This window comes from Arvicola amphibius, chromosome 2 (assembly GCF_903992535.2).
Source record: "Arvicola amphibius chromosome 2, mArvAmp1.2, whole genome shotgun sequence".
In the NCBI taxonomy this organism is placed as follows: Eukaryota; Metazoa; Chordata; class Mammalia; order Rodentia; family Cricetidae; genus Arvicola; species Arvicola amphibius.
The window spans coordinates 149,324,527-149,347,795 of NC_052048.2; the positions used below are offsets into that span (position 1 = coordinate 149,324,527).

The 23,269-nt window shown below is 50.2% G+C and overlaps 1 protein-coding gene across 1 annotated transcript; it reads right to left on the bottom strand.

Moving 5' to 3' along the window:
* Positions 1-164: 164 nt before the first annotated feature.
* Nos3 (nitric oxide synthase 3) lies at positions 165-23,185 on the bottom strand. Its single transcript, XM_038319195.1, is given in 37 exon segments — positions 165-685; positions 688-709; positions 808-845; positions 847-1,005; positions 1,137-1,159; positions 1,162-1,284; positions 1,969-2,090; positions 2,774-2,861; positions 2,942-3,152; positions 3,449-3,621; positions 4,120-4,307; positions 4,441-4,519; positions 4,633-4,765; positions 9,500-9,674; positions 9,775-9,891; positions 10,268-10,335; positions 14,931-15,035; positions 15,417-15,561; positions 15,713-15,786; positions 15,901-16,095; positions 16,694-16,795; positions 17,253-17,330; positions 17,332-17,387; positions 17,390-17,427; positions 17,539-17,678; positions 18,624-18,640; positions 18,643-18,687; positions 18,690-18,759; positions 18,840-18,935; positions 20,106-20,268; positions 20,382-20,464; positions 20,466-20,531; positions 20,899-20,985; positions 20,987-21,002; positions 23,022-23,079; positions 23,082-23,136; positions 23,138-23,185. Coding segments are annotated over 37 exon segments (3,597 nt in total). The 3' UTR covers positions 165-544.
* Between the last annotated feature and the right edge of the window lie 84 nt (positions 23,186-23,269).

A 23,269-nucleotide genomic window follows, 5' to 3' on the forward strand; every position in this document is an offset into this window, starting at 1 on the left:
TGCCCCACTCCTGGAAGCTGAGGGCTGCACCTGTTCACTCAATCACAGAACTGGCTGTGGCTGGTTGGAAACTTTTTTCAGAGTACTGGGGTCACATACAGAGGTGTCTAGGACTCGCTGTCAAAGAATTACTGTCCCCACATCTGTACACATTAAAGCATGGATAAAAAGATTTTTCAATCATTGTAATCCACAAGAGTTGGGTTGGGCATCTCACGACATCTACTAACATGATCTTTTATGATAAATCTCCAATAAATACCGGGAATGACATAGACTTTAAAGTTAAAATATTCCAGAGAGGGATAAGGAGTCTACAGTCCATCAAAAACATACCTAGAGGGCCAATACCACAGCCAGAGGAACCTTCAAGATGTAGGCCGAATCCCTCCCTGCCTAGGTGAACTGGAGAGATTAGATGTCCGTAAATCGGCAGTCTGGCGACTCATGCTGTAGGCATTCTCGAGAGAGGGTGGCTGGCTTGGTTCAGCCGAAGAGACTGAGGACAGTCCCTCTCTCCGAGAACTGGAGGCGGAAGAGACTATCACGAACCCGGGGTTTCTGGGCCGGGAGGGTCGAAGGACCAGGGAACTGCAACCCCGCAGCTGTCGCTCCTGCAAGGAAAGCTCTGGGTGCGTATTCGGCTTGTCACCTCCTGGGTGCGCAGTGTAGCCCGAGATGTCCTCGCTGGTGGTAGCGTTGCGGATCATGAGAGGGAGGAAAAGAGATCGGTGTGACCGACCAGAACAGGAGCAGCCAGCGTAGACCCTCCCCTAGCCAGAACCCGAGGCCCCGACCCTTCGTACCCGCAGCACGCCGATGACGTCACGGCCTCGGTCCAGCTCCCATGTCGCCCTCTGTTGCCAGAATTCGCTGTACGGTCTGCAGGACGCTGGTTGCCATAGTGACGTCGCCGCAGACAAAACATGTGTTCCTTGCTCGAGGCACAGCAACTCGGTGATAACCTCCGTGGCAGCTCTGTCTCAGGAGGTCCTGTACGTAGGTCTGGGGACGGGATGAGAGGCAGGCCTTGCGGTGAGAACACCCAGGCTGGGGGTGTATCTAAGGAGAGGGTTGGGAATGGGTGGGGGGGCCGGTAGCGCCATCTGCCATCTCTACTGCCTGCTGCCTCGTACCTTATGGCTGCCAGGATCCCTGAATAGGCGGTGAGGATGTGTCCAAAAACCCCGCGCTTCTGGGCATCCAGTACTTCGTCCCGGTAGAGATGGTCGAGCTGGGAGCATCGGCAGCCAAACACCAAAGTCATGGGGGCAGGCTGCAGCCCTGAGAGCAATAAGGTGGTTTGAGAGGGCCTCCTTCCTCTGGAGGAGCCTTGTTATCCCCAACGCCAGGCCACGCTTGCCCAGGGTGCCAGCCAGGCTTTTAGGTTGGAGCAACCACAATCTTGGCTGTTCAGCCTCTAGGGGCAAATAGGGAGCTTTCACACAGACCCTGGCAAATCTCTGACTTACAGAAGGAAATAGGCATTCAGGCAACAGAATCAGGAGTGGAGCTCCGCTAGAACCTGCTCTATCTACTCAATACTGTACCCAAGGCCTGTGTGACATCCAGGTTCACTTAACTCCAGGCCCAGCTCATATTCTTCTGTACCTTCCAACCATCCTCTCCCACACAACCTTCTTTTATTGACACCTGACCAGAACACTGATAGGGTTAGACTGGGTGGCCCTAGATGAGCTCTGACAGGTTAGGAATCTACCTGGAGCTGTCTCCTGTCTGAATTCCTACCCTATCCCTTCCTTCTTTACCCTCAGTCCACTTCAAATCCTATTATATGCAGAGGGACCACCAGGAAGGCAAACAAACAGTCCTTTCCTCTCCTCCCCTCCCCATTAACTAGCTTCTTTTCACCTTTGGTCCTAGTTTCTTTTATGGTCATTTCCTCCAGCCTCCTTTCCTCCTTGGCTCTCTTCTGACTTCCAGGTGCACCCTTTGCCCCAGCCTCACCTTTGATCTCAATGTCATGTAATCTTTCCTGCCAGAATCCTCGGAAGGGTGCAATGCCAGTCCCTGGGCCCACCAGGATGCAGGGCAAGTTGGTATCAGGTGGCAGCCGGAAGGAGGGAGCCCTAGCCAGAGAGAGTCTATTAAGACCTCTTTTCTTCACCCATGACCTTATACATACCCACCAAACTTTGGCTGTATAGACAAGAAAGCCGAAGGCCCAATAACAAATGACATGGGTTTTTTGTTGTTGTTGTTGTTTTGTTTTAGGCAGGATCTCACTATACAGTTCTGGTTGGTCTGTAACTTGCTTTGTAGACAAGGTTGACCTCAAACTCACAGAAATTTGCTTGCCTCTGTCCTCCAGGTGTTGGATTAAAGGTGTAGAACCACCGTGCCTGCTAAAAGCCTAGACTTTTAACATAGTCTGTAGCCAAGGACACAGAGAGACATTCAGGGGGCTATACTTTCACAAAGCACTAGGGCCACTGGCTAATCCATGTTGTTTCTGGCAGTTCTCATTTCAGGGGCAGGACTCTGCACCAAGTTATTGAGGTCCAAAGCTCAGCCATAATTGTGAAGTGGCCCAAAGACCCCACTGTTCTTGATGTATTAATAGGTCCTCCATGCTTCGGAGGACCTAATTACCAGCTAATCCTGTGTGACACCCCTCCCCCTCTACACACACACACACACACACACACACACACTCCTCACTGGTACCTGTCATGCATGTAGCACTTTCTCACCCCTGCCCGGACACAGATGACCTCTTCTACCCTTTCTCTACCCCAGAGGCCTCACTTACCCCCTGATGAAGCAGGGTACCAGGTCTCCTGCCTTGAGTTGACTCAGCCATGTAGAACACACACCATAGTGCAGAGGGCCCAGCCCATCTAGGGATTAGGAGGAGAGGCCATTTCAGAGGTCTGTCTTGGTCTTGCCAAGACCAGGCACTTCCAGCTCCCAGCCTCACCCTGGGTTCGATATGCCAGCACAGCTACGGTGAGATGGATCTCTCCTGGGTGGGCGCTGGGTGCTGAGCTGACAGAGTAGTACCGGGGCTGGAGCAGGGGCAGCTGGGTGAGGATCAGAGGGGCAGGCAATGCCACTGACGGGAACTGCTCCAGCACCTCCAACAGTGTGGGGCAGCGGAACCACTTCCACTCTTCATAGCGCCGGGGGTCCTGGGGGCAGATATGCTGAGCTGAGGACCCCACAGTCCTTGACAGAGTGACCCCTACCTAGCTGGGCCTCCTTGGCATTCATCCATGCTCAGTTTAGGTCAGTACACACCCTTGAAGACCCAGGGCAACCAGAGATGTCAGCCTGGAGACAGGCCTTAAAGCACCTGTGCATGTTGGCGAGGAGAAGCAAGTCCGGATAACTTGGCATGTATGGGGGTACTTCTTTTCACTGAATGTCCCCCAATTTATTTATCATCCTCTAGTCTAGCCCCTGCTCCCCACAACATGGCCCCCACCTGGCTAAGGGCCTCTAGCTCCTGCTGTTCGCTGGACTCTTCTGCCAGAGTGCTGAGAAGTCGAAGGAGGCGAGGGCTGGGTGGGGAAGTGATGTCCAGGAAGAAGGTGAGAGCCTGGCGCAGCGTACATGGGGGCAGCCGGGGGTCCCGTACCCAGCCAGGGGGAGGGCCACCTGGGAGTGATGCACAGAGGGGGTCACTGAGGCTGGTCTGAACTGAAGTTCCCTTAGTTGACTTTTGGGGGTCTGACCAGGTGTTACTGTGTCTTATTGGAAAACTTGTCCTTGAATGGTGATATGTGCTTTTCTGAGCAGCCCCGATATGTTTGGGGGAAGGGGGACCCTGGCTAAACTGCATTTCTCTGATCTCCTCTGCCTGTAACCCCATCAAGTTATCTTATCTCCAGGCATTTGCTGTGTAAGGAGATAGGCCAAATACAGAGAAATTAGACTGTGGGGAGGTTGAGGCTGGAAGGAGGCCTTAAGGGTGCTTGGTGGGTTCTGGAAAAGGGCCACATGCAACAAGGCCATCCTGGCTAGAGTGGCAGCTAGGTCCAGGTAGTACCTAGGTGTGAAGCATAGTGGTAACCCTATCGGCGCTGAGCACCATGGGGTCCTGTGCCAGGGGACGCAGCAGGCTCTTACTCTCCCACCCCAGGCCACAGTCCTCACCAGGGCTGCCCTTCTCCAGTTGCTCCACTGCCACAGGCTCTGTGGATGGCGGAGGGTCCTCCACTCTGCTCAGCAGTGCCTCCACTAGGCCGGGTCGGTTGGGTGGGCACACACCTATATGGTCCCCTGGCTGGTACTGCAGTCCCTCTTGGCCACCAGTGTCCAGACGCACCAGGATTGTGGCTCGGCTAGGGGCGTGAAGGGAGGAGTTATTCAGGTCAGAAAACAGGGAGGAGGAAGGAGGAATGTGGGAGGAGTATGGTAGGTCTGCATGAGGAGGATCCTAACAGTGAGGAGAATGAGGTGAGCCATATTCCTCACGTGGATTTGCTGCTCTGTAGGTTTTCCACAGAGAGGATCGTAGCCTGGAACATCTTCCGCCTATGCACATGGGTCAGCCCTGGGGAGCAAGAGGGTAAAGGGGTCTGAGCAGGTGAGTGGGTCTTGACCTGTGAAGGAGAATCCTAGGACCCCCCTCCACTCGGCAAGGTCAGGTTGAGGTCAGGATTGTACCTGGTAGTAGCTGCAGGCTCTCAGCCTGGGTACTCAGTCGGTACCTCTGGCGCTTCCAGCTGCGTTTGGGGCTGAAGATGTCTCGGGCAGCAGCCTTGGCATCTTCTCCCACACAGAAGGTCTCACAGGCGGCCTGAGGTATGAGTAGTGAGGGCCTAAGGCTTCTTGCCTCCAGGGAGCTTCAGTGTATTAAGAGTATTAAGGGAGGCAGGGCTGGGCCTGCCGGTCACCTGCAGTCCCTGCATTTCAGTCAGGGCAGCCCAAGTTCCTAGCTGTGGGGTCAGCACCCAGATTGGTGACAGGGAGACCAAGGCTGAGTTGTTGCTGACCATGGAACTTTATTTTCCAGGCCTCATTTGGCCATTGTCATAGGGCCCTGACTTGTCACACCTGCTTGTCTGATGAGTACTGACCCACCATGTCCCCGAGAGCACAACTGTTCGGGCATATAGTTTGCTCAGTGAAGGCAGCTATGAACTCGGACCTCAGTCTGGATTCTCTTGGGACCTAACATCTTCTGTGTCTCAGTTTCCCATCTTGAACCTTTCAATTAGGTTCCAGGAAAGATAAATAGCTACTTCTGTTTTCAGAGGCAGGGTCTTTTGCAGCCCAGAATGGCCTCTAACTTGCAGTGTAAAAGGGATGGCCTTGAACTTCTGCTTCTCCTGTCTCCACTTCCCAAGTGCTGGCTTACAGGAGTGTGCCACCACACTTGGTTTCTGTAGTGACAGGGCTGAACCTAGGGCTTAGTGCATGCTGGGGGTAAGCACTTTACCACTTGAGCTACCACCCCCCATCCCTCTCCTGAGATGCTTCATGCAAAGCCCTTAGAACAGCGTGTGCAGAGGGCCAGTGCTGTCTGTTGTAGGAGGGGGAGGGATCCTGCTCCTTCTGTCCGCTTCTGGGCAGGGACAAACGGACAAGCAGCTTGCTGTTCCACAGCCTTGAGATGCAGGGCTTCCCCGAGGTGGGCTGGGTCCTCTCTCCAGGCTGTTACTGTTTCTTTTCAAGTGTGCACAGCCTTCTATCTCTTCCTTCCTCCCTTGGCCCCCTCCCTTCCTTCCGATCCCACTGCTACTGTCCCAGTGAGCCTGTCTTCCCTGCTCCTCAGAGGCTTTTGTTCCTCTGCATCACCACAATTATAAAACATCACGCTGTGAGCTCACCTTGATCGGAAACTTCCAGCATCTCACTTTTCTCTAGTATGGGTCTTATTTCTATTTCTCTTTTTCAATCTTGACCTTTTCCTTTCAAGTAAACCCCCTGGTTTCTTGCATTAGGTATAGACAAACAAAAAACTGAGTCCCAAATGGATGGACAGATGTGGGGACTCCCTCACTGATTGAGAAGTATCAGTGTAACAAAGATGCTCTGGGGGAGTCTCTGAGATACTTCTCTGTCCAGAACCAGCCCTTCAGACCAGGCACCAGGGCTGGTCTCCAGCTTCCTGGAGTTCCTACTGGCCTGAGCTTTAGCCCTGACCTCTGACTGACCCTCTGGGCCTGTCCTTCTTCTTCTATCTTGCCTGCTTTGAGTAGGAGTCCTGATGTGGAATTTCCCTCTGTATGCTATGAATACGTTTTTTTTTTTTCTTTTCTAACCATTGGTTAATAAAGAAGCCTCTTCTGCCTATAGCAGGGCAGACTATAGCCAGGTTGGAAGACATACAGAGAATAGGCCAAGTCAGAGAGACGCCATGTAGCTGCCCTTGGAGTACCGGTCGCCAGAACCTTACCCAGTAAGCCACAGCCTCGTGGCGATACACAGAATAATAGAAATGGGTTAAGATATAAGAGCTAGCCATTAAGAAGCCTGAGCCAATATGCTGAACAGTGTTATAATAATATAGTTTTTGTGTGATTACTCAGGTCTGGGCGACCAGGAAACAAACGAGCAGTCTCCGTTTACAAAATGGTGCCCATAGTTTGGGGCTAACCCACGAGGCCAGCCACACACTTCGGGCCTGTGCTTGTATGCCCGTATGGGGGTTAGGAGGGATGTAGCTGAAAACATGCCTGCCACTCAGCACCCCACCTGGGAAAGCAGCTGGATCAGGTCTGCTAGGTATGCACAGGCAGGAGGGCATGGCGGGAATCCCACTGCCATACACGGAGACATTTCCAGGCCATGCTGCATGCTCCCTGGCTTTTATTTCAGACAAAAGGGGTTTATGTGCTGCACGGTGCTTCCCAGAGTTGAGGTGGTGAGCACAAGCTCCCACCCAGCAGTAGCAGAACTGGCAGTGAAACCTCTGCCATGTTGGTCTGGGCGGGACCAAAAGGCAAAGCAAGCCTTAGTACCTAGCCAGTTTAGCATTTGAAGAAGCAGTCCTGGTCAGAAAAGGATTTCAGATACACTACAGGACAGATTCAGACATAACAAACCTCTAATGAGACAAAGTGTGTTTAAAAAATGTACATAGGCTCGGGAGAGAGAAGGAAAAAGTATAAAATAAAAACAAAGCCTTTAAAGAGACAGTGAAAGTAATATAAAAGAGTACAGACAGTCATAGATTAAAGAAATAAATATTAAAAAGTAATAGAGTAAAAAAATCAGTGTAAAGATTAAAATATACAGAGTCTGGATTATGCATATTACTGTGTTTTCTTTAAAATTTTTGAGTGCAGGAAAACATTTATTTCTGGGGGCTGCTAAGTTAAACCAACATAAAGGTATCTTGACTTCAAAATTTGGGGCTTTGGAAAAGAGGTTCTGCTTTTATTTCCACAAAAGATAAAAACCTGTGGATTCCTCCCAGGCTAATGTGGTTTGATGAACAATACCCCCCAAAGTTCTCTATGAACCCTAAAAAATACTTTGCCTAACAAAAAGCATGAAACAGTTTGGAGAAAACTATGCCCAAACCCCCAAAAATGATTGTTTCTAAATGTTTGTTTTCATTTAAAGGGTGTTAATTATAAGTGATTAATGGTCACAGTCAATTTCAAAAAAAGATAAAGGGAAAATGATATAGAGATAAATACTTTGTATTGGTATGGATCTTGGTCTATTGATGCAAATTTAAAGTTGATTTTGTTACACTGTATAATTTCTACTCTTTTTAAGGTATTGTGTTTGTGAAGCTCATTTAAAAATGTAATGTATAATTAAAAATTACAGATTAATAGTCATTTATAATAGTCAAACTTGTAGTCTTGTTAGTTAAGTTTTCTAGGGTGTACAGAGATTTATTTCAAACCTTTCAAAGACTTACAAAATGTAGTGTTTAAATGTTTTAAGAACTTAGACTTTCTCAACAGTGAGACATGTCTGCTTTTGGCAGGACCAATTACTTCAGAGGAGCTTGATGGGCATTGAAGAAACTTGTATGGAATTTGCCTTCAGTGTGACAAGCTAGCCATTGAAACTGCTCTTGCCTGGACTTGCTTGATGGTATGCTGCATGAACTGGACATGCAGGACCCACAGAAAAGTGACTGCTGAACTTTCCAAAAGATGGGATGGTCCTTTAGGGTTCCTGCCTCATGAAAAAAAAAGGTGCCAGACATTTTGTAGGACACAAAAGAAAGCAACTGGTGACCTTTGTCAGTACAAGGCAGAACAACAGATCTTCAGATTTCCTGCTTCAATGAAAAGTCTGTTAGATATTATGGGCCTGTAGGATGAATATGGAAGCCCCAGCATTACAGAAGAACTTTGGGTGACTGTCCAGGCAGCCAGATGTCTCTGTCAATTCTAGAGTTTTGGAAGTTGTTAACAATGTGCTTCCTGTTTACTTAGGTAATATTATATCTTCCTGGGGACTTTAAAGAGCTGAAGACAGATAGTTATAGTTTTCCTTAGTTATGATAAATGTCTCTGTTAATTCTAGAGTTTTGGAAGTTGTTAACAATGTACTTCCTGTTTACTTAGGTAATATTTTATCTTCTTGGGGTCTTTAAAGAGCTGAAGACAGATAGTTATAGTTTTCCTTAGTTATGATAAAAGATAAATTAGATATGAAAACTTTAGATTCACAAAGATAAAATAGATGATAGTATATTTTCTTTAATTTTGCCAGATACAAATAGACTAAGTATTGTAATTGTAATTCTTGCTTAAACCTGGCTTGCTATATGTAATTTTACTAAATTAAAGTTAAAACCTTCCTTTTTATTTAGACAGAAAAATGGGGAGATGATGTGGGATTCCCCTCTGTATGCTATGAATATGTCCTTATTACCATTGGTTACAAAGAAGCTGCTTCTGCCTATAGCAGGGCAGAATATAGCCAGGCTGGAAGAGATATATAGAGAGAATAGGTGAAGTCAGAGAGACGCCATGTAGCTGCCAAAGGAGACAGTCACCAGAACCTTACCCAGTAAGCCACAGCCTTGTAGTGATACACAGAGTAATAGAAATGGTTAAGATATAAGAAGCTAGCCAATAGGAAGCCTGAGCTGAAATACCAAACAATGTTGTTTTAATTAATTAATATAGTTTCTGCGTGATTATTATCTGGGGCGACCAGGAAATGAATGAGTAGTCTCCTACTACAGCGTCCTGGAGCCCTGACTTTATTCCTTTGTGCACCCACTCTGGGGCAGCTTATGGCTATCTGAGGAGCCCTTCTGTAGGTCCTGCCTCTTCTTTTTTGCCGTGTGTTCTAGCCAGATGTGGTGCCTCTGTTGGTAGGACCTGTTGTCCACTACTTGGGGTTGATTCCAGAAGGGCCGGCTATCGAGTGGCAAAAATTAAGGCATTTTGGAAAAGAACAAGGCAAGGCCAGAGAACCAGATTAGGAAGTCAGTGAGCCTCTAGTCTCAGTATTTCAGGGTTCAACTACAGAAGCCTGGAGGAGGCATCTCAGGTCAGAGTCCAGAACAGAGGTTTGCCCAGGGTCAGATATAGGGCACCGGGTTGCTCACCTGGAAGGCTGCCTGGGCCCAGCCTCGGAAAGCCTCCTCCTGGCCGCAGAGCTCATCACCCTGGCCCAGCTGCAATAGCCGTTCCCCACCCAGCTCCTCCAGCCTCGTGTCCACTGCCCGAGCAAAGGCACAGAAGTGGGGGTATGCTCGGGAGCCAAGCCCAAAAACACAGAACCTGTGGTACAGGGAGCCGTTGTTGAAGTTTCCCGTGCCAGCCCATGTCTACCCAGGCAGTTTCTCTCTCCCCGTTCACCCCCTTTAGTGAGGACAGTAACCTGAGGGTGCCCAGGGCCCCTGCGCTGTCTGTGTTACTGGACTCTTTCCTTTTGCGCCGCCAAGACGATACCAGGGGGTCTGAGCAGGAGACGCTGTTGAATCGGATTTTGTAACTCCTGGCAAGAGAAGATAAAGACGAGGTGTTCAAGGAACTGGAAATCATGGCCTGGTCCCCGCCAGGGAATAGGTATGTGGTTCCTACTCCTGGGGTGAGAAGGGTTGAAATGCAGCCTTGAGGTAGTGGTGGAGGGGCTCTGCTCTGCCTCTCCTCCTCCTGGAAGAGACCTCAGGATTGTAGGGGGAAGTCATAGGCCTCGGAAATGATCAGGTTCCCAGTGGAGGGTGGGCCCTTGTGGCTGGACTGGTATCCAGGCCTCATGCTCTCTGGTCCCCAGCTTGTTGAGAAAGACTTGAGAGACCAGGGTAAGGTCCCTAAGACCTCTCCTTTAGTGTCCCCAAGGCCTCTTGTCCCATCTTCCTGCTCCCACTCACTTGTGCTGTTCCGGCCGAGGGGAGCTGTTTGTAGGGCCCCGACATCTCCATCAGTGCTGCGCGAAGCTCTGTACAGGGAAACACCATGTGTTTGCATCATGGTTAGCATTATTTTGTACTACACAGGAACTTAACACCAGGCTGGCTGTGTGTATGTGAGCATGTGAGCATGTGTGTAGCCTTGTATCATTGAACACACGTGCTTTGACTCACAATGGGGTTACATCCCAACACATGCACTCTAAGCTGGGAAGGCTTTAACAGGATGTGCAGCACAACCCTTTACCCTTCTCCCCCACACATCTAAATGCATCAAGAAAGCACACTAAAGTGTGGTTCTTTCCCTGCAATTGTGGGTAAATGGGAGCTGCCCAACAAGCCAAACACAGCATCCCATTCCATGTCTCTAGTCTGGGCACAGATCTAAGTTCAGAATCTGAAATACATTTTCCTTTCCTCCTTCCTTCCTTCCTTCCTTCCTTCCTTCCTTCCTTTCTTTCTTCTTCCTTCTCTTCCTTGCTTCCTTCTTTCTTTTTCTTCTTCTTTTTTTCATTATAGCATTTCTCTGTATAGCCCTGGCTGTCCTGGAACTCGCTCTGTAGACCAGGCTGGCCTCAAACTCACAAATATCCACCTGCCTTTGCCTCCCAAGTGCTGGGATTAAAGATGTGCGCCTTCACCACCCAATGAAATAATTTCTAAAGATCTCATATTTCCATTATCATAAAGTAAAAAGTCACAATTAAAACGTACTAAATTGGAGGCTATTGGTATTTACATAGGTGCATAAAGTTTGTTTTTTAATGGAACTATGTAATTCTTGCTTGCTTTTATCAGTGACTATTGTGGATAGCCTTCTAAGCCAATATCTTAAGCTTGGCTTCATTCTCTTTTCTGAGATTTATTTCTTTTATTTTATGCATATGAGTGTTTGTCTGCGTGTATGTTTGTGCACTGTGTACATGTCTGGTACCCATGAAGACAAGAAGAAGGTGTCAGATCCCCCTGGAACTGGAGTTAAAGATGGATGTGAGCCATGATGTGGGTGTTGGGAATCAAACCCAGGTCCTCTGGAATAGCAGTTGGTGGCTCTCAAATGCTAGACATCTCTCTAGCTCTTTGACTTCTTTAATGGTGGCTATATCCCTCCTCCCATATTTGCCTGTATGGTGGTGTATGACATCCCTATGACTGAAGGACACTGGGTAATCTATGAACCGTTAGTTCTCCACATCCTCACCCATATACCATACATCCTTGTGAGGCTCAGTCAAGTGGTCTTTAAAGGTGGGGTGGCTGAATGAGGACTTTAAAAACTGGGTGGACATGCCAGGTGTAGTGTATAATGCTTCTAATCCAAGCAGTTTGATCTTTATGAGTTTGATGCCAGTCTGGTCTACACAGGGAGACCCCATCTCAAACAAAACAATGGACAGTGACCAGTGAGAGGTGCTCATCAGGTGAAGATGCTTGCTGTACATGAGAGGGACCTGAGATTCATCTGTGGAGCCAACTAGAGTGGAAGAAGGGACCAACTTCCACAAAGGTCCTCTGACTTTCCACACGCATGTCACAGTGTATACACACACACAAACACACACTCAAACTAATAGTCAATTCTCGGTGGGGTGGTCAGTCCTACTTGAATGGCAGAGGGAAGGAAGCTCATTTTTGTCTACATCAACACTGGGCATGAGCAGCCCCCAGCACTTTAGAGCCAGCTTTGGAATGGACAGAGCTTCAGGGCCTGATGGGAGTGTAGGGGGATTATTTAAAATGGGCCACCTCAGAGGCTCTTTTACATTTTGGTGCCACCATGGAAACAAAGTTAGAAATCACACACAACACAGCTTCTAAATGCTAACTATAGATCACTGGGAGGTGTTTCTGTGGTGTTACTGTAGTCCAGCACACGAGACCTGAACTTCAGGATTTTTTTTTTTTTTTTTGGTTGTTCGAGACAGGGTTCTCTGCAGCTTTAGAGCCTGTCCTGGAGCTAGCTCTTGTAGACCAGGCTGGTCTCGAACTCACAGAGATCCGCCTGCCTCTGCCTCCCAAGTGCTGGGATTAAACAGGATTTTTTTTTTTTTTTTTGAGACAGGGTCTCATGTACCTCAGGCTTGATTCTAATTTGCTATATAGTGAAAGATGACCTTGACCTTCTAATCCATTCTGCCTCCAACTCTTGAGTGCTGAGATTACATATGTGCCACCACACCTGATGATGTGGTGCCAGGGTCAAACCCTTTGAATATGCTAGTCAAGCACCCTATCAATTGTCCTATGTCCCTAACCTTGAGCTCCGTGTGTGAATGACTTAGAGTAATAACATAGTCATGTAGGTGTTCACAGATCAGCATCCCTCATGAAGTAGTGCCAGCATCCCGAAGTCACCTTTGTGCCTCATACTAGTCTCCTCATTGAGAAACCCCCCCTGGGTTAGGGTTGCCTGGTTTTGAACTTCAGACAAAGTGGGTTCTACCATATGTATTCACGGCCTGTTTCATTTTTCATCTGTATTGGTGTGTTGTAATTTGTTCACACTGTCTGTACCGCATGTGAGTTTATCACTGTTTACCCAATCTATTGTTGATTGACAACTTGAATTGTTTCCAGTGTGGGTGTTATGAGCAATGCTGCTATAAATATTCTTGTTCATATCTTTGGTGTATATACTCTGTTTTCTGTGTGATATATTTCTACATTTCTTCCTCTAAAAAATTTGGGCGTGAAATTGAAATGCTCACGTCTCAAAAGTGTGGTTTAATCTGGTCATTTGACAGTTTGAAAAAACAAAATAGAACCCCTCCCGAAAAAAAAATAGTTAAACTTACATCTTCCCTATGACCCAATAATTCCACTCCCGGGGTATTTATCCAAGAGAAATGAAAACAAAAGCCCACAAAAGCCTGCTACAAGAATGTTCTTAACAGTTTTATTCATAATAACCCAAATTGGAAGCAGTCCAAGTGTCTATCAACAGAAGAATGGATAAACAAGCCGGGGCTGTTTCACACAGTGAACACCACTCAGCAGGGAAAGAAAGTACTGAGCCATGGACAGGGACAAACCTCCAAAACAGGCAGAGTGACCGAAGCCACAGCACTTGCACTTCCGAGACCCATCTATCTGTCATGACTGGAGACTGACTTGGAGTAGCTGATGAGGTTTTGGGGCGGGGGGTGGGGGCGGCGGATGAAACGCTCTGTGTCTTATTGGGACTGTGGGTCACACACACCACTTCTCTGCTTCAAACCTAATCATGATGCCACTACGGCTTAGTGTTTGTCCCTCCAATCTTGTGTTAATGACATTTGGAGGTCAGACTTTGGAGAGGGTTGGGTTGAGAGGGCTCTGCCTTCATGAGTGGTTTTCATCTACTCACGGATTAATGGATTAATGAGCTGTATTGGGAAGCCCTGCTATAAAAGCGGCCCTCTCTGGAGTGTTCCTACTGTCTTGCTGTGTGATGCCCTCTGCATGTCATGATACATAGGAAGGTCCCTCCAGACACTGAGTAGATGATGAGACAGGTGTTTGGGTTTGTTTGTTTGTTTTAAATCGTTATTGCTCTTATTTTAACTTGTGTGCATGCATGTGCATACAATGGCATACGCATAGAGGTCAGAGGACACTTTGCAGGAGTTGGTTCTGTTCTTTTGTCTAGGTCTTAAGGATAGAATTCAGGGCCTCAGGCATGGCAGTGAGTGCCTTTACCTGCTGAGCCATCCATCTCTTCTTACCTGGCCCAGTTTTTGTTGGTTTGTTACTGTTGAGACAGGGCCTCATTATGTAGATAAGGCTAGCCTGAATTCCATCTGCCTCTGCCTCCCTAGTACTAGGATTAAAGACATTCCTGTTTTGGGGTCTCCTGTAGCCCAGACTGGCCTTAAACTCACAGTTTTGCTGTAGATAACCTGAAACTCTTGATCCTCCTGCCTGTGCCTTTCAAGATTACATATGGTACCACACCTGACTCATGGTGCTCTGTTTCAGTTTGCTGTTTTAAAACAAACATTACAGCCAGGGAAAGGGCTTCTTTCAGAATTCAAGCTTGCTGTGAGCCATTTACCTCTGGATTCTAGAGGAGGGACTCAGCACTCATAAGGGCTCTGACATCTGAGGTGGGAAAAGATGAGCAGGCAGAAATGCATCAACTCGGGGTACAGAGCACACCACTGGAAGATAATGGTTATCCATAGGCATTTGATGGCCTTGGATTTTGTTTAAGCCATGTTGAGCAAGTGAAGCTATTTAATCTATGCTGGTACCCAGAGAGTGCACGTGCTTCTTTTCAGAAAAAGAAAAGGGACAGTTACAGTACTGAAGTGAGCAGGCAATCCTTGTTTTTCTCATTTGTTGAATGAGGCACTCTTTGGTCAGCCAGGAAGTGCCTGCCTCATATGAAAAAGTTGCACTGATAATAGAGATGGCTAGGGACATAGGAGTCAAGGTTCCAGCAGCCAGTTCCCATTCCCATCAGGAAGTGGGGCTACTTCATCAGATTCATTTTCCATCCTGGTGCATGTGTGTGCGCACACAGTGCGCAAGTGTATGTGTATGAGTGTGTGCATGGGTGTGTATAGTATGTGTGTCTGCTCCCTCCTGTCCAGCTGCTCCTGTTTCTAGTCTTTCCTCACTCTCTCCACCCTGAAAGCCTTACCTCTCCATTCTCTGGGGGATCCCCATTCCCAAAGGTGCTGGTCACCACCAACACCAGAGCCTCATGCTCGAGGGACACCACGTCGTACTCATCCATGCACAGGACCTGTGGGAGGAGACGATGGATGTTGGACTGTCTTCCTGCTGTCCCTGTCCTCACTTAGGCTGCCTTGGGAAGACAAGGCCTGATTGAATCCTGGATCCTTGTAGATTTTAGTTTTCTTTGTGAAGTCCAACTTTTACTTTTTTTGAGACAAGGTCTCGTGTAAGCCCAGGTTAGCCTTGAGCTCATTATGTAGTCAAGGATGACCTTGAACCCTTGCTCCTCTCGACTCCACCTCCCAAGTGCTAAGATTGCAGGGACGCACCACCATTCTGGACTTGACATGGACCCTTCCTTTTAACTCTCTCATCGTCCAGGCACCTCTGAAGAGGTGGACAGACTCTTTCTCCTTTCCAGCCCCTGCCTCCCAGGCCACAGTCCTACCCGGGGATCAAACGCCTTCCGGAAGAGCCTCCCCAACTGCTGTGCGTAGCTCTGGGCCCGGCCAGTCTCAGAGCCATACAGGATAGTCGCCTTCACGCGCTTTGCCATCACAGTGCCCATGAGTGATGCAGAGATCTTCACAGCACTGCAGGCAAGGGTGGGGTGAGGGCATCCTATGTGCATAGGGGCCAGACCTCCCAGGCAGGGGTCCGGACCTCATCCCAGAGTCTGGGGGTACCACTACTGGGCTCGATCCCCTAAAGTATGGAGAAGGGATGTAGTCCCAGGGTACCCACTTGGCCACTTCCTTGAAGGTCTTCTTCCTGGTGATACCCGCGCCCTTTGCTGCACTTCCCTTCCAGGGGTCAGGCTGCAGAAAAGTGATGGGGTGGGGAGGGGAGGAGCATGGAAGACAAAAGTTAGCAGTCCTTGTGGCCTGCCTAGAGTTGTGCTAGGTGGGGCAAGAGCCAATCAGGTTGGGTACCTGGTAGTGGAAGGCAGGGGACAGGAAATAGTTGACCATCTCTTGATGGAAGACAGGAGTGAGGCTGCCTGAAATGGGGGGCACAATCCAGGCCCAATCAGCAGGGCAGCCCCCTCTGGCCTTCTGCTCATTCTCCAAGTGCTTCATGAAGGAGGCTGTGGCGGCATGGTGGTCTACAATGGTCACTTTGGCCAGCTGAGGTGGGGACAGGAAGAGGCTGGACTCAGAAATGCCCTAAAGATCCCCCACCCTTTCTTTATTGCTGTCAGCCTTGCCTGTGCCTTGGGTCACTGCAAATGACATTTTGCAAATGTCCCCACAAATCTCTGCAGATTGCATAATCATGCTCCAAGTTGTAGCAGGGAGAGCAGCCCTGATTTCCAGTGTCTGTGTGCCTTGCCACCAGGACTGGGTGCCGAGATAGACCTGGGGCCTCCCAGGCTACCACTGTGCCACACCCTCAGGTCCTTCCTCAACCCTTTCAGACTCCACAAAGGTATTTACCAGGCATTGGTTACCCCCCCTGCCGTATTATGACACTCCCATACCCAGCATGCTTTCTACCCTAGTATTAGAGATTCTAGATACCAATGGGTCCCACAGTATGCCCTGGGACCAATTACCAAACAAGGTTCCTGGCAGGCATTTCAGTAACATACTGTAGCACCCAGGCTAGTGCCTGTGTGTCCAAAGCTTCAGGTACAATGTGCTCCATGACACACGGGCTATAGCATATCTCAACCCTGCTCAGTTTCTGTGTCCTTCCCCCACACCCCCGGCTGGGCCCATGTACCTGGTAACTGTGCAGTACAGCCACATTAATTTCCACCGCTGCCTTGTCTTTCCACAGCGAGGAGGTTGTCCGAGTGTCTAGATCCATGCAGACAGCTACATCCTGGGACAAGTTGTACAGGGTAGGGACACAGCAGCAGGAGTGGGAAGGAGGAGGGGATAAGAGGAATACTGGGTTGAGCCAGTGTTTTGCCCACCAAGGTACTACAGGGCGGAGAGGGCAAAGTCCCTCCTCTCTGAAATGTGTGTAAACCTTTTCTGGAAAAGGTCCCCTTTGAGCTAGGCACGGTGTTCAAGTCGTATACTCCCAGCTCTTGGGATGCTGGAGCAGAGAGATTACCATGAGTTCAGGACCAACCTGGAAACATGCACGCACACACACACTGCTTTGAGAAGCTGATGGAAGCTATCCTCCCCACGCTTCCTCACTTCTACCGTTCTTTCTTCCCAGCTTGGTGACCCCCAAAGCTCACTCACATCCTTGGACCAGACTCAGCTCACATTTTCTTATAGAGGGGTGGCACATAGCTTCATGTTCCCTTCCCTCAGCATCCCCTTACCTCAAGTATGTTGTAGCGGTGAGGGTCACACAGGTCCCTCATGCCAATCTCTGAGCTCATGTACAAGCCGCTGAAAGGGGGCAGCGGGGAACTCCAGGCCCCCGATTTCCAGAAGCATGTTGGACACAGCTGGAGGGCATACCAACGCAGGCCAAGGGCAGCAAACCACTCTAGCCTAGGGTTCGGGGTTCGAATTAGCCTCTGTGTAGAGTTGCCATGTGCCCCCCACAGTCCTTCTTCAAGGACTCTGGGTAGTCCCATGCCCACCCTGTCCTTTCATGCTCACGTGGGGTGTTCCAGAGGCACCTCGAGGACCAGCTCTGGGGGCAGAGTGAAGAGTTCTGGGGGCTCATCGGGAGCCTGGAGTAGCAGGGGCAGCACATCAAAACGGCCATTTCCTGGGGCCCAGCCGTGTTGGACACAGAGCTGTGGGAAGCAGGCAGGGGAGAGTTCACAGGAATCCTCACCATTAGCCGTTCCCCATTCCTTACTTCAGGGACTCTCAGCAGCTGAGTCTGTGTACCCACTGGAGGACCCTGTCCTTTGTAGTCAAGGCTTTCCTTGCACTCCTGACCCTCCTGCTTCAACCTGTCAAGAATTACAGAAACGCACCACCATGCCTGGCTTCCCATCTTTTCACCCCAAGGAAGGTCCCCTCTTCCTGCTCCCTTGGTGCTCTTCTCTGCATTCAATGCTGTATGCCCTGGCTTTCCTATCCTCACAAGCCTGGGTGCCCACTTGTGATGAATACTCTTGGCTGTCAACTTGATGCACCTGGGAAGAGGGAACTTCAACTGAGGAATTGCCTCCATCATCAGACTGGCTTGTGGCCATGTCTACAGGGGACTTTTATTGACTGCTGATTGATATAGGTGGCCCAACCCACTATGGCCAGTGCCATCCCTGGGTATCTGGGCCTGAGGTATTTATAGAAGGTAGCTGGGCAAGCCAGTTAACAACATTCCTTCAAGGCCTCTGCAGGTTCCTGCCTCCAGGAACTTTCTTCAGTAATGGAGTGTGACCCATGAGTTGTAAAGAAAGAAAATCTTTCCTCTCCAGATTACTTTTGGTCAGTGTTTTACCACAGCAATAGAAAGTAAAATAGGTCGGGTGGAGGTGGCGCACTCCTGTAATCCCAGCATTCAGGAGGCAGAGGCAGGCAGATGTCTGTGAGTTTGAGGGCCAGCCTGGTCTGTAAGAGCTAGTTCCAGACAGGCTCCAAAACTACAGAAAAAACCCTGTCTCGAAAACCAACAACAACAGAAAAGAGAGAAAGAAAGAAAGAAGAAAGAAGAAAGAAGAAAGAAAGAAGAAAGAAAGGAAGGAAGGAAGAAAGAAAGAAAAAAGAAAGAAAGAGAAGTAGTATACCACCTCAGTGATCTCCACGTGGCAGGGTCCCCTCGCACGGAGCCATCCTGCTGCCTGTAGCCTGCTAGCGCACCAGCTGGCTGTTCCAGATCCGTAAGTCTCCTCTGCCAGGGCAGCGCTGAGGGAACACTGTGATGGGCTGAACTGGCCAGGGGGAATGAAGCGGGTTAGAGCCCCTTTAGTGCTGCCTGGGGTGGGCCTGGGCCTGGGGTGGGTCACTCACCGAAGATTGCCTCGGTTTGTTGCATACTTAATATGGTTGCAGATGTAGGTGAACATTTCCTGTGCTGTCCTGCAGTCCCGGGCATCAAATACCTGGGCCAGAGGGATGGGTCAAGGATATAGGAGACAGGTGAGGTTTTGAGTGCCTGCTCCAGAGGAGTGCTGGCATGGGCTTGTTGGGAAGGAGGCGGGGTCTGGAGGAACTACCCACTGCCTTTCTGAGCTTCCTTTGCCAGACAGCTCCACCCGCCCAGAACAACCTGATTTCCCCACTCCCCTCAGGGCAGAGTTGAACACCAGCACAGAGGGGCACCTGCTCACTGCTGAGTGGATGTCTGGGGAAGGTTTCTATTTGACAGGGACCCCACCTAGGGGTATTGGTATTGAGTTGCTCATTGGCCAGAGTGCTCATGCCGAGGCAGGTGACCATCCAGCTCCCTTGAGCCAGTACAGTGACGGAAAGAGGCGGCTGTCGTAGGTGGCTCCAGGGACCCTGACCGTGGCATCCTGATGCTAGGAGAAGGCTGGGAGGTCCTATCCTGCTTGAGGGGGAGGAAACTTGTGACAGGGTAGGGGTGGGCGGTGGTTGACCAGTGGCTAAAGGAGGGACACAGCAGGGAGTGGAGCCTATTATGAAAGCTTGAAGGGTTCAAAGTTGAACTAAAGCTTTGAACCACTTAGAGGGTTGGGCAGGCCATAGACGGATTGTTCTGATTTTATTGGCGATGCCATTGGCATAGCCGAGCATGTGGCTTTCGTCCACATTCTTTCGCGGCCACTTACAGCCCAGGAGCCCAAGGTCATGAGTTCCCCTGTAGGCCCTTGGCTTCTCTCAGAGCTGAGGCTGTTCCAGTAACCCAGGCTAGTTCTGTGGTGTGTACTGGTGTGAAGGAGGGTGTGGGACTGAGGCTACAGGGACCTCAGGGGAGGTGAGTGTGAGCTGAAGGTCTCCAGGAGGAGCAAGTTAGCTTTCCCAGCAACATTTCTCATCCTCTCTACCAGCTGGCCTCATCTACTCAGGGAGCCTCAATATTCTGCCAAGGACTGCGGGGTTTGATCACCACGCCTTAGTCAATAGGCTGAGGACTATCCAGTAGCATCTAAGGACGGAGCTGATCTTTTAGCATCAGTCTCAAAAGGCAATAGATAGGGATGGGTCCACTGCCTCACACCCACCCCTCAGGAAGCCGCAGGAGCTTCCTGCGGCTCTCTTTTCCATTCAGGCCCCTGGTACCCATCTGGGCACATGTCAGCTGCTTTTACCTGAAGCTTTCCCCACTGGATCCGACCCACACAGCGGGGAGCATTGCGCCAGGCCTGCTTCGCCCCAAATACTAGCTCACTCTCCCGGAGCTGGTAGGTGCCTGTGGCTGCCACCTCAGCCTCCACCTCTTGAAGCCGCTGTTCATGAGCCTGGGAACCACTCCTGGGGAGAGGGGAGGGCCACAAGCCTGGGTGTCAGGACGGTGGAAGGTGTAAGTGGTGATTAGGAGGCTTCTCAGCTCAGTGGTGGGGTGCTCCAGTGCAGGAGAGACCCACCTTTTGATGGAGTTGTAGTACTGATTGATGAAGTCCCTGGCCTGACCCAGTAGCTGCTCAGCGGGTGAAGGGCCCTGGGTGGGGCCGGCTCTGTAACTTCCTTGGAAATACCAGTGATCCCAAGCAGCGTCTTGGGGTACAAGGCCCATCCTGGCCAGAGGAACAGAGAACATAAAGTCCCGGATCAGGTCAAAGTACAGGGTGAGCTGTGGTTAGCAAGAGCTGAGGTAGATGCTGAGCAGAGGGAGGAGGTTCGGGAAAGGATGGACTCAGATCCAGGCTAAGATTGGAAATGGATGAGGTCAGATTGGCTTAGGATAGCACTCAGGGCTCAGGGCCAAAGGGTTGCTGAAACCATTGCAATGTTCCTTGACCCCTCTGGCCCTTCCCAATTTTCACAGCTTGTAGACAAGGCCAAGTCTAAGCAAAAAACCTTGCTTATTTGGGTCCCCACCTGGGACCAGGCCTCTTCCAACCCCCTCCCAGTCCTAGAAACCCGGGTAGGGCCTGTCCTCACCTGCTGAGCCTGGGCACTGAGGGTGTCATAGGTGATGCTGCCCACTTCCCAGTTCTTCACCCGAGGAAACTTGGGTCCCTCTGGGGGGCCGGGTGAGTGGAGGGCTGTTGGGAACCAGGAATGGGAGAGAACTTAATTTCTTTTAGGCCTCTCCACTGTAGCCTAGGGAAGCCTTGTTCATGTCAATAACCCCATAGGGTCATTGTCCACCCACCGCTTCCAGATATTTTCTGTCTGCTCTCACAATAGTCTTGGCAGGTGGGCAGCACCTTTGTGCCCCCTCTTCCGAAGGCATTAAGGCTTAGACAAATGAGGTCTCTGGCCTGAGAGTACACGGGTGGAATCCATGCTCTGAGCCAGTATCTTGTTCCCCAGGGCTCAGACAGCTCTGAGCACTCTCTAGTGCTGGCCCAGACTGGTCCTTCGTAGCCTCTATTTTGTCTCTGCTGCATCTGAGGTTCTTTTAGTGTGAATGTACAAGTTGGGAGTTTGGATCCCAGGGAAGCAGTGTTGAGAAGTTAGTGATTTGGGAGGTGAGGTATAGAGGTATAGACTCGTGCATTGACAGGCTGACTACTGGGTCTGCTGGGTTCTAGTGGGGTGCCTTTGTCATGAGAAAAAAAAAAGAGCTCTTTGTCCTGCTTTCTTGGTCCAGGTGTTCACCATGGGAAGCCCTTCCCACCTGAGATGCCGCATGAGGCCCTCAGCAGAGCAGGTGCCTGTGTTGTGCTCATAGATGTCTAGCTTTCTGAACTGCGAGTGAGATGACCGCTCTCGCGTGGTGTGTGTGTGTGTGTGTTTGGTGTGTGTGTGGTATGTGTGGTGTGTGTGTGTGGTGTGTGTGATATGTGTGTTTGGTATGTGTGTGTGTGTGTGGCGTGGTGGTGTGTGTGTGGTGTGTGTGTGGTGTGTGCCTGTGGCGTGTGTGTGTGTGTGTGTGTGTGTGTGTGTGGTGTATGTGATATGTGTGTTTGGTATGTGTGTGGCGTTTGGTGTGTGTGTGTGGTGTGTGTGTGAGTGTGGTGTGTGGTGTGTGTGTGGTATGTGTGTGGTGTGTGCGTGTGGCGTGTCTGTGTGGTGTGTGCGTGTGGCGTGTGTGTGTGGTGTGTGTGGTATGTGTGTGTGTGGTGTGTGTTGAGACAGGTTTGTCTAGCCTCAAGCTCCATAAGGCTGAGGATGGCCTAGAATTCCCGAGCCTCTTGCTTCCCCTTCCCAATCGCTGGGATCACAGTGGTATTCCTCCATGCTGGCCCCTACGTCTCCCTTCGACACGTTACCCTGTCTTGAGGATCGTATTTTGACAAGTGGATAGGAATAGGCATGGGCCCTACTGAGGGGCCTGAGCGGAGTGAAGTCCCCACAGGGAGTCCCCTCCTCTGATTTTGCTCCCACTCACACCCCTCTTGACAGCAGTCATCATGTGAAGGGAAGCCTCAGAAGCCTTATCACTTCCTCCCAGAACCGCCTGCCTGCGCAGGAGGAAGGGAGGGACTTGGGGCCCTGGTGTCCCTGAGCAGCTGCACCAGACCCTCAGGCTTGGCAGGAGCCACTTGTCCTGACACCCTGCTGCGATTTTTGGTTTTTCTTCTTTTCAGGAACTCAGGCCCAGGGAAGATCTCTGAGGGCTAGGGCTGCAGGGTTGTATGTGGTAAGGGGCTGTGAGGAGGGAGTCCCGAAGAGGGAAAGACCCTAGCAGCTTTACCTTAGCCTCCACCCCAAGTGTTTGGGTCTCAAGTCCCAGCTCTCACCTGCTCCTGCCTTCTCAAGTTAGATAGCCATCACTACTGTTTGTTGAAGACTTCTTATGAATTTGGTAAGTAATTCAAGTCCACATTTTATTCACACAGAGGCTCAGAGAGGTTAAATAACTTGTTTGAGGTCAAACGGTTTTTGATAGGGGAGCAGCATTCAAACTCTGGCCCAATTCTGTAGCCAGCCCCTTATTTCTCACTTTTACCCATTACCTGCCAACTTCTCAGCCATGCAGCCTCATCCTGTCCAGTTCACACTAGCCGCTTTCCGCACTGGTAGCCTGGTTCTCCTGGCTCTCTGCACTAGGCCTCAGCCCTTCAGAAACCCCTTCACTCACAGATCTTACCTGCTCATGGCCATGGGGCCCTCACCTGTGGTCTGGTGCTGGTTGGGGTGGAGTCAGGGATGCTGGTGCCTGGCTAGGCTCTGTGCTGGAGAGGTTGGGCCCTGCTTGCCGCAGAGCCCCAGGCCCAGCCCAAGCCCTAGGGCCGCAGGGTGGCCCGGGCTCTTGGCCCACACTCTTCAAGTTGCCCATGCCCGCTGCACCTTGACTCTGCTGACTGCTCTGCTGAGTCCTGGCCTTTTCCTTAGGAAGCAGGGAGGGGGGGGTGGGGGGGGG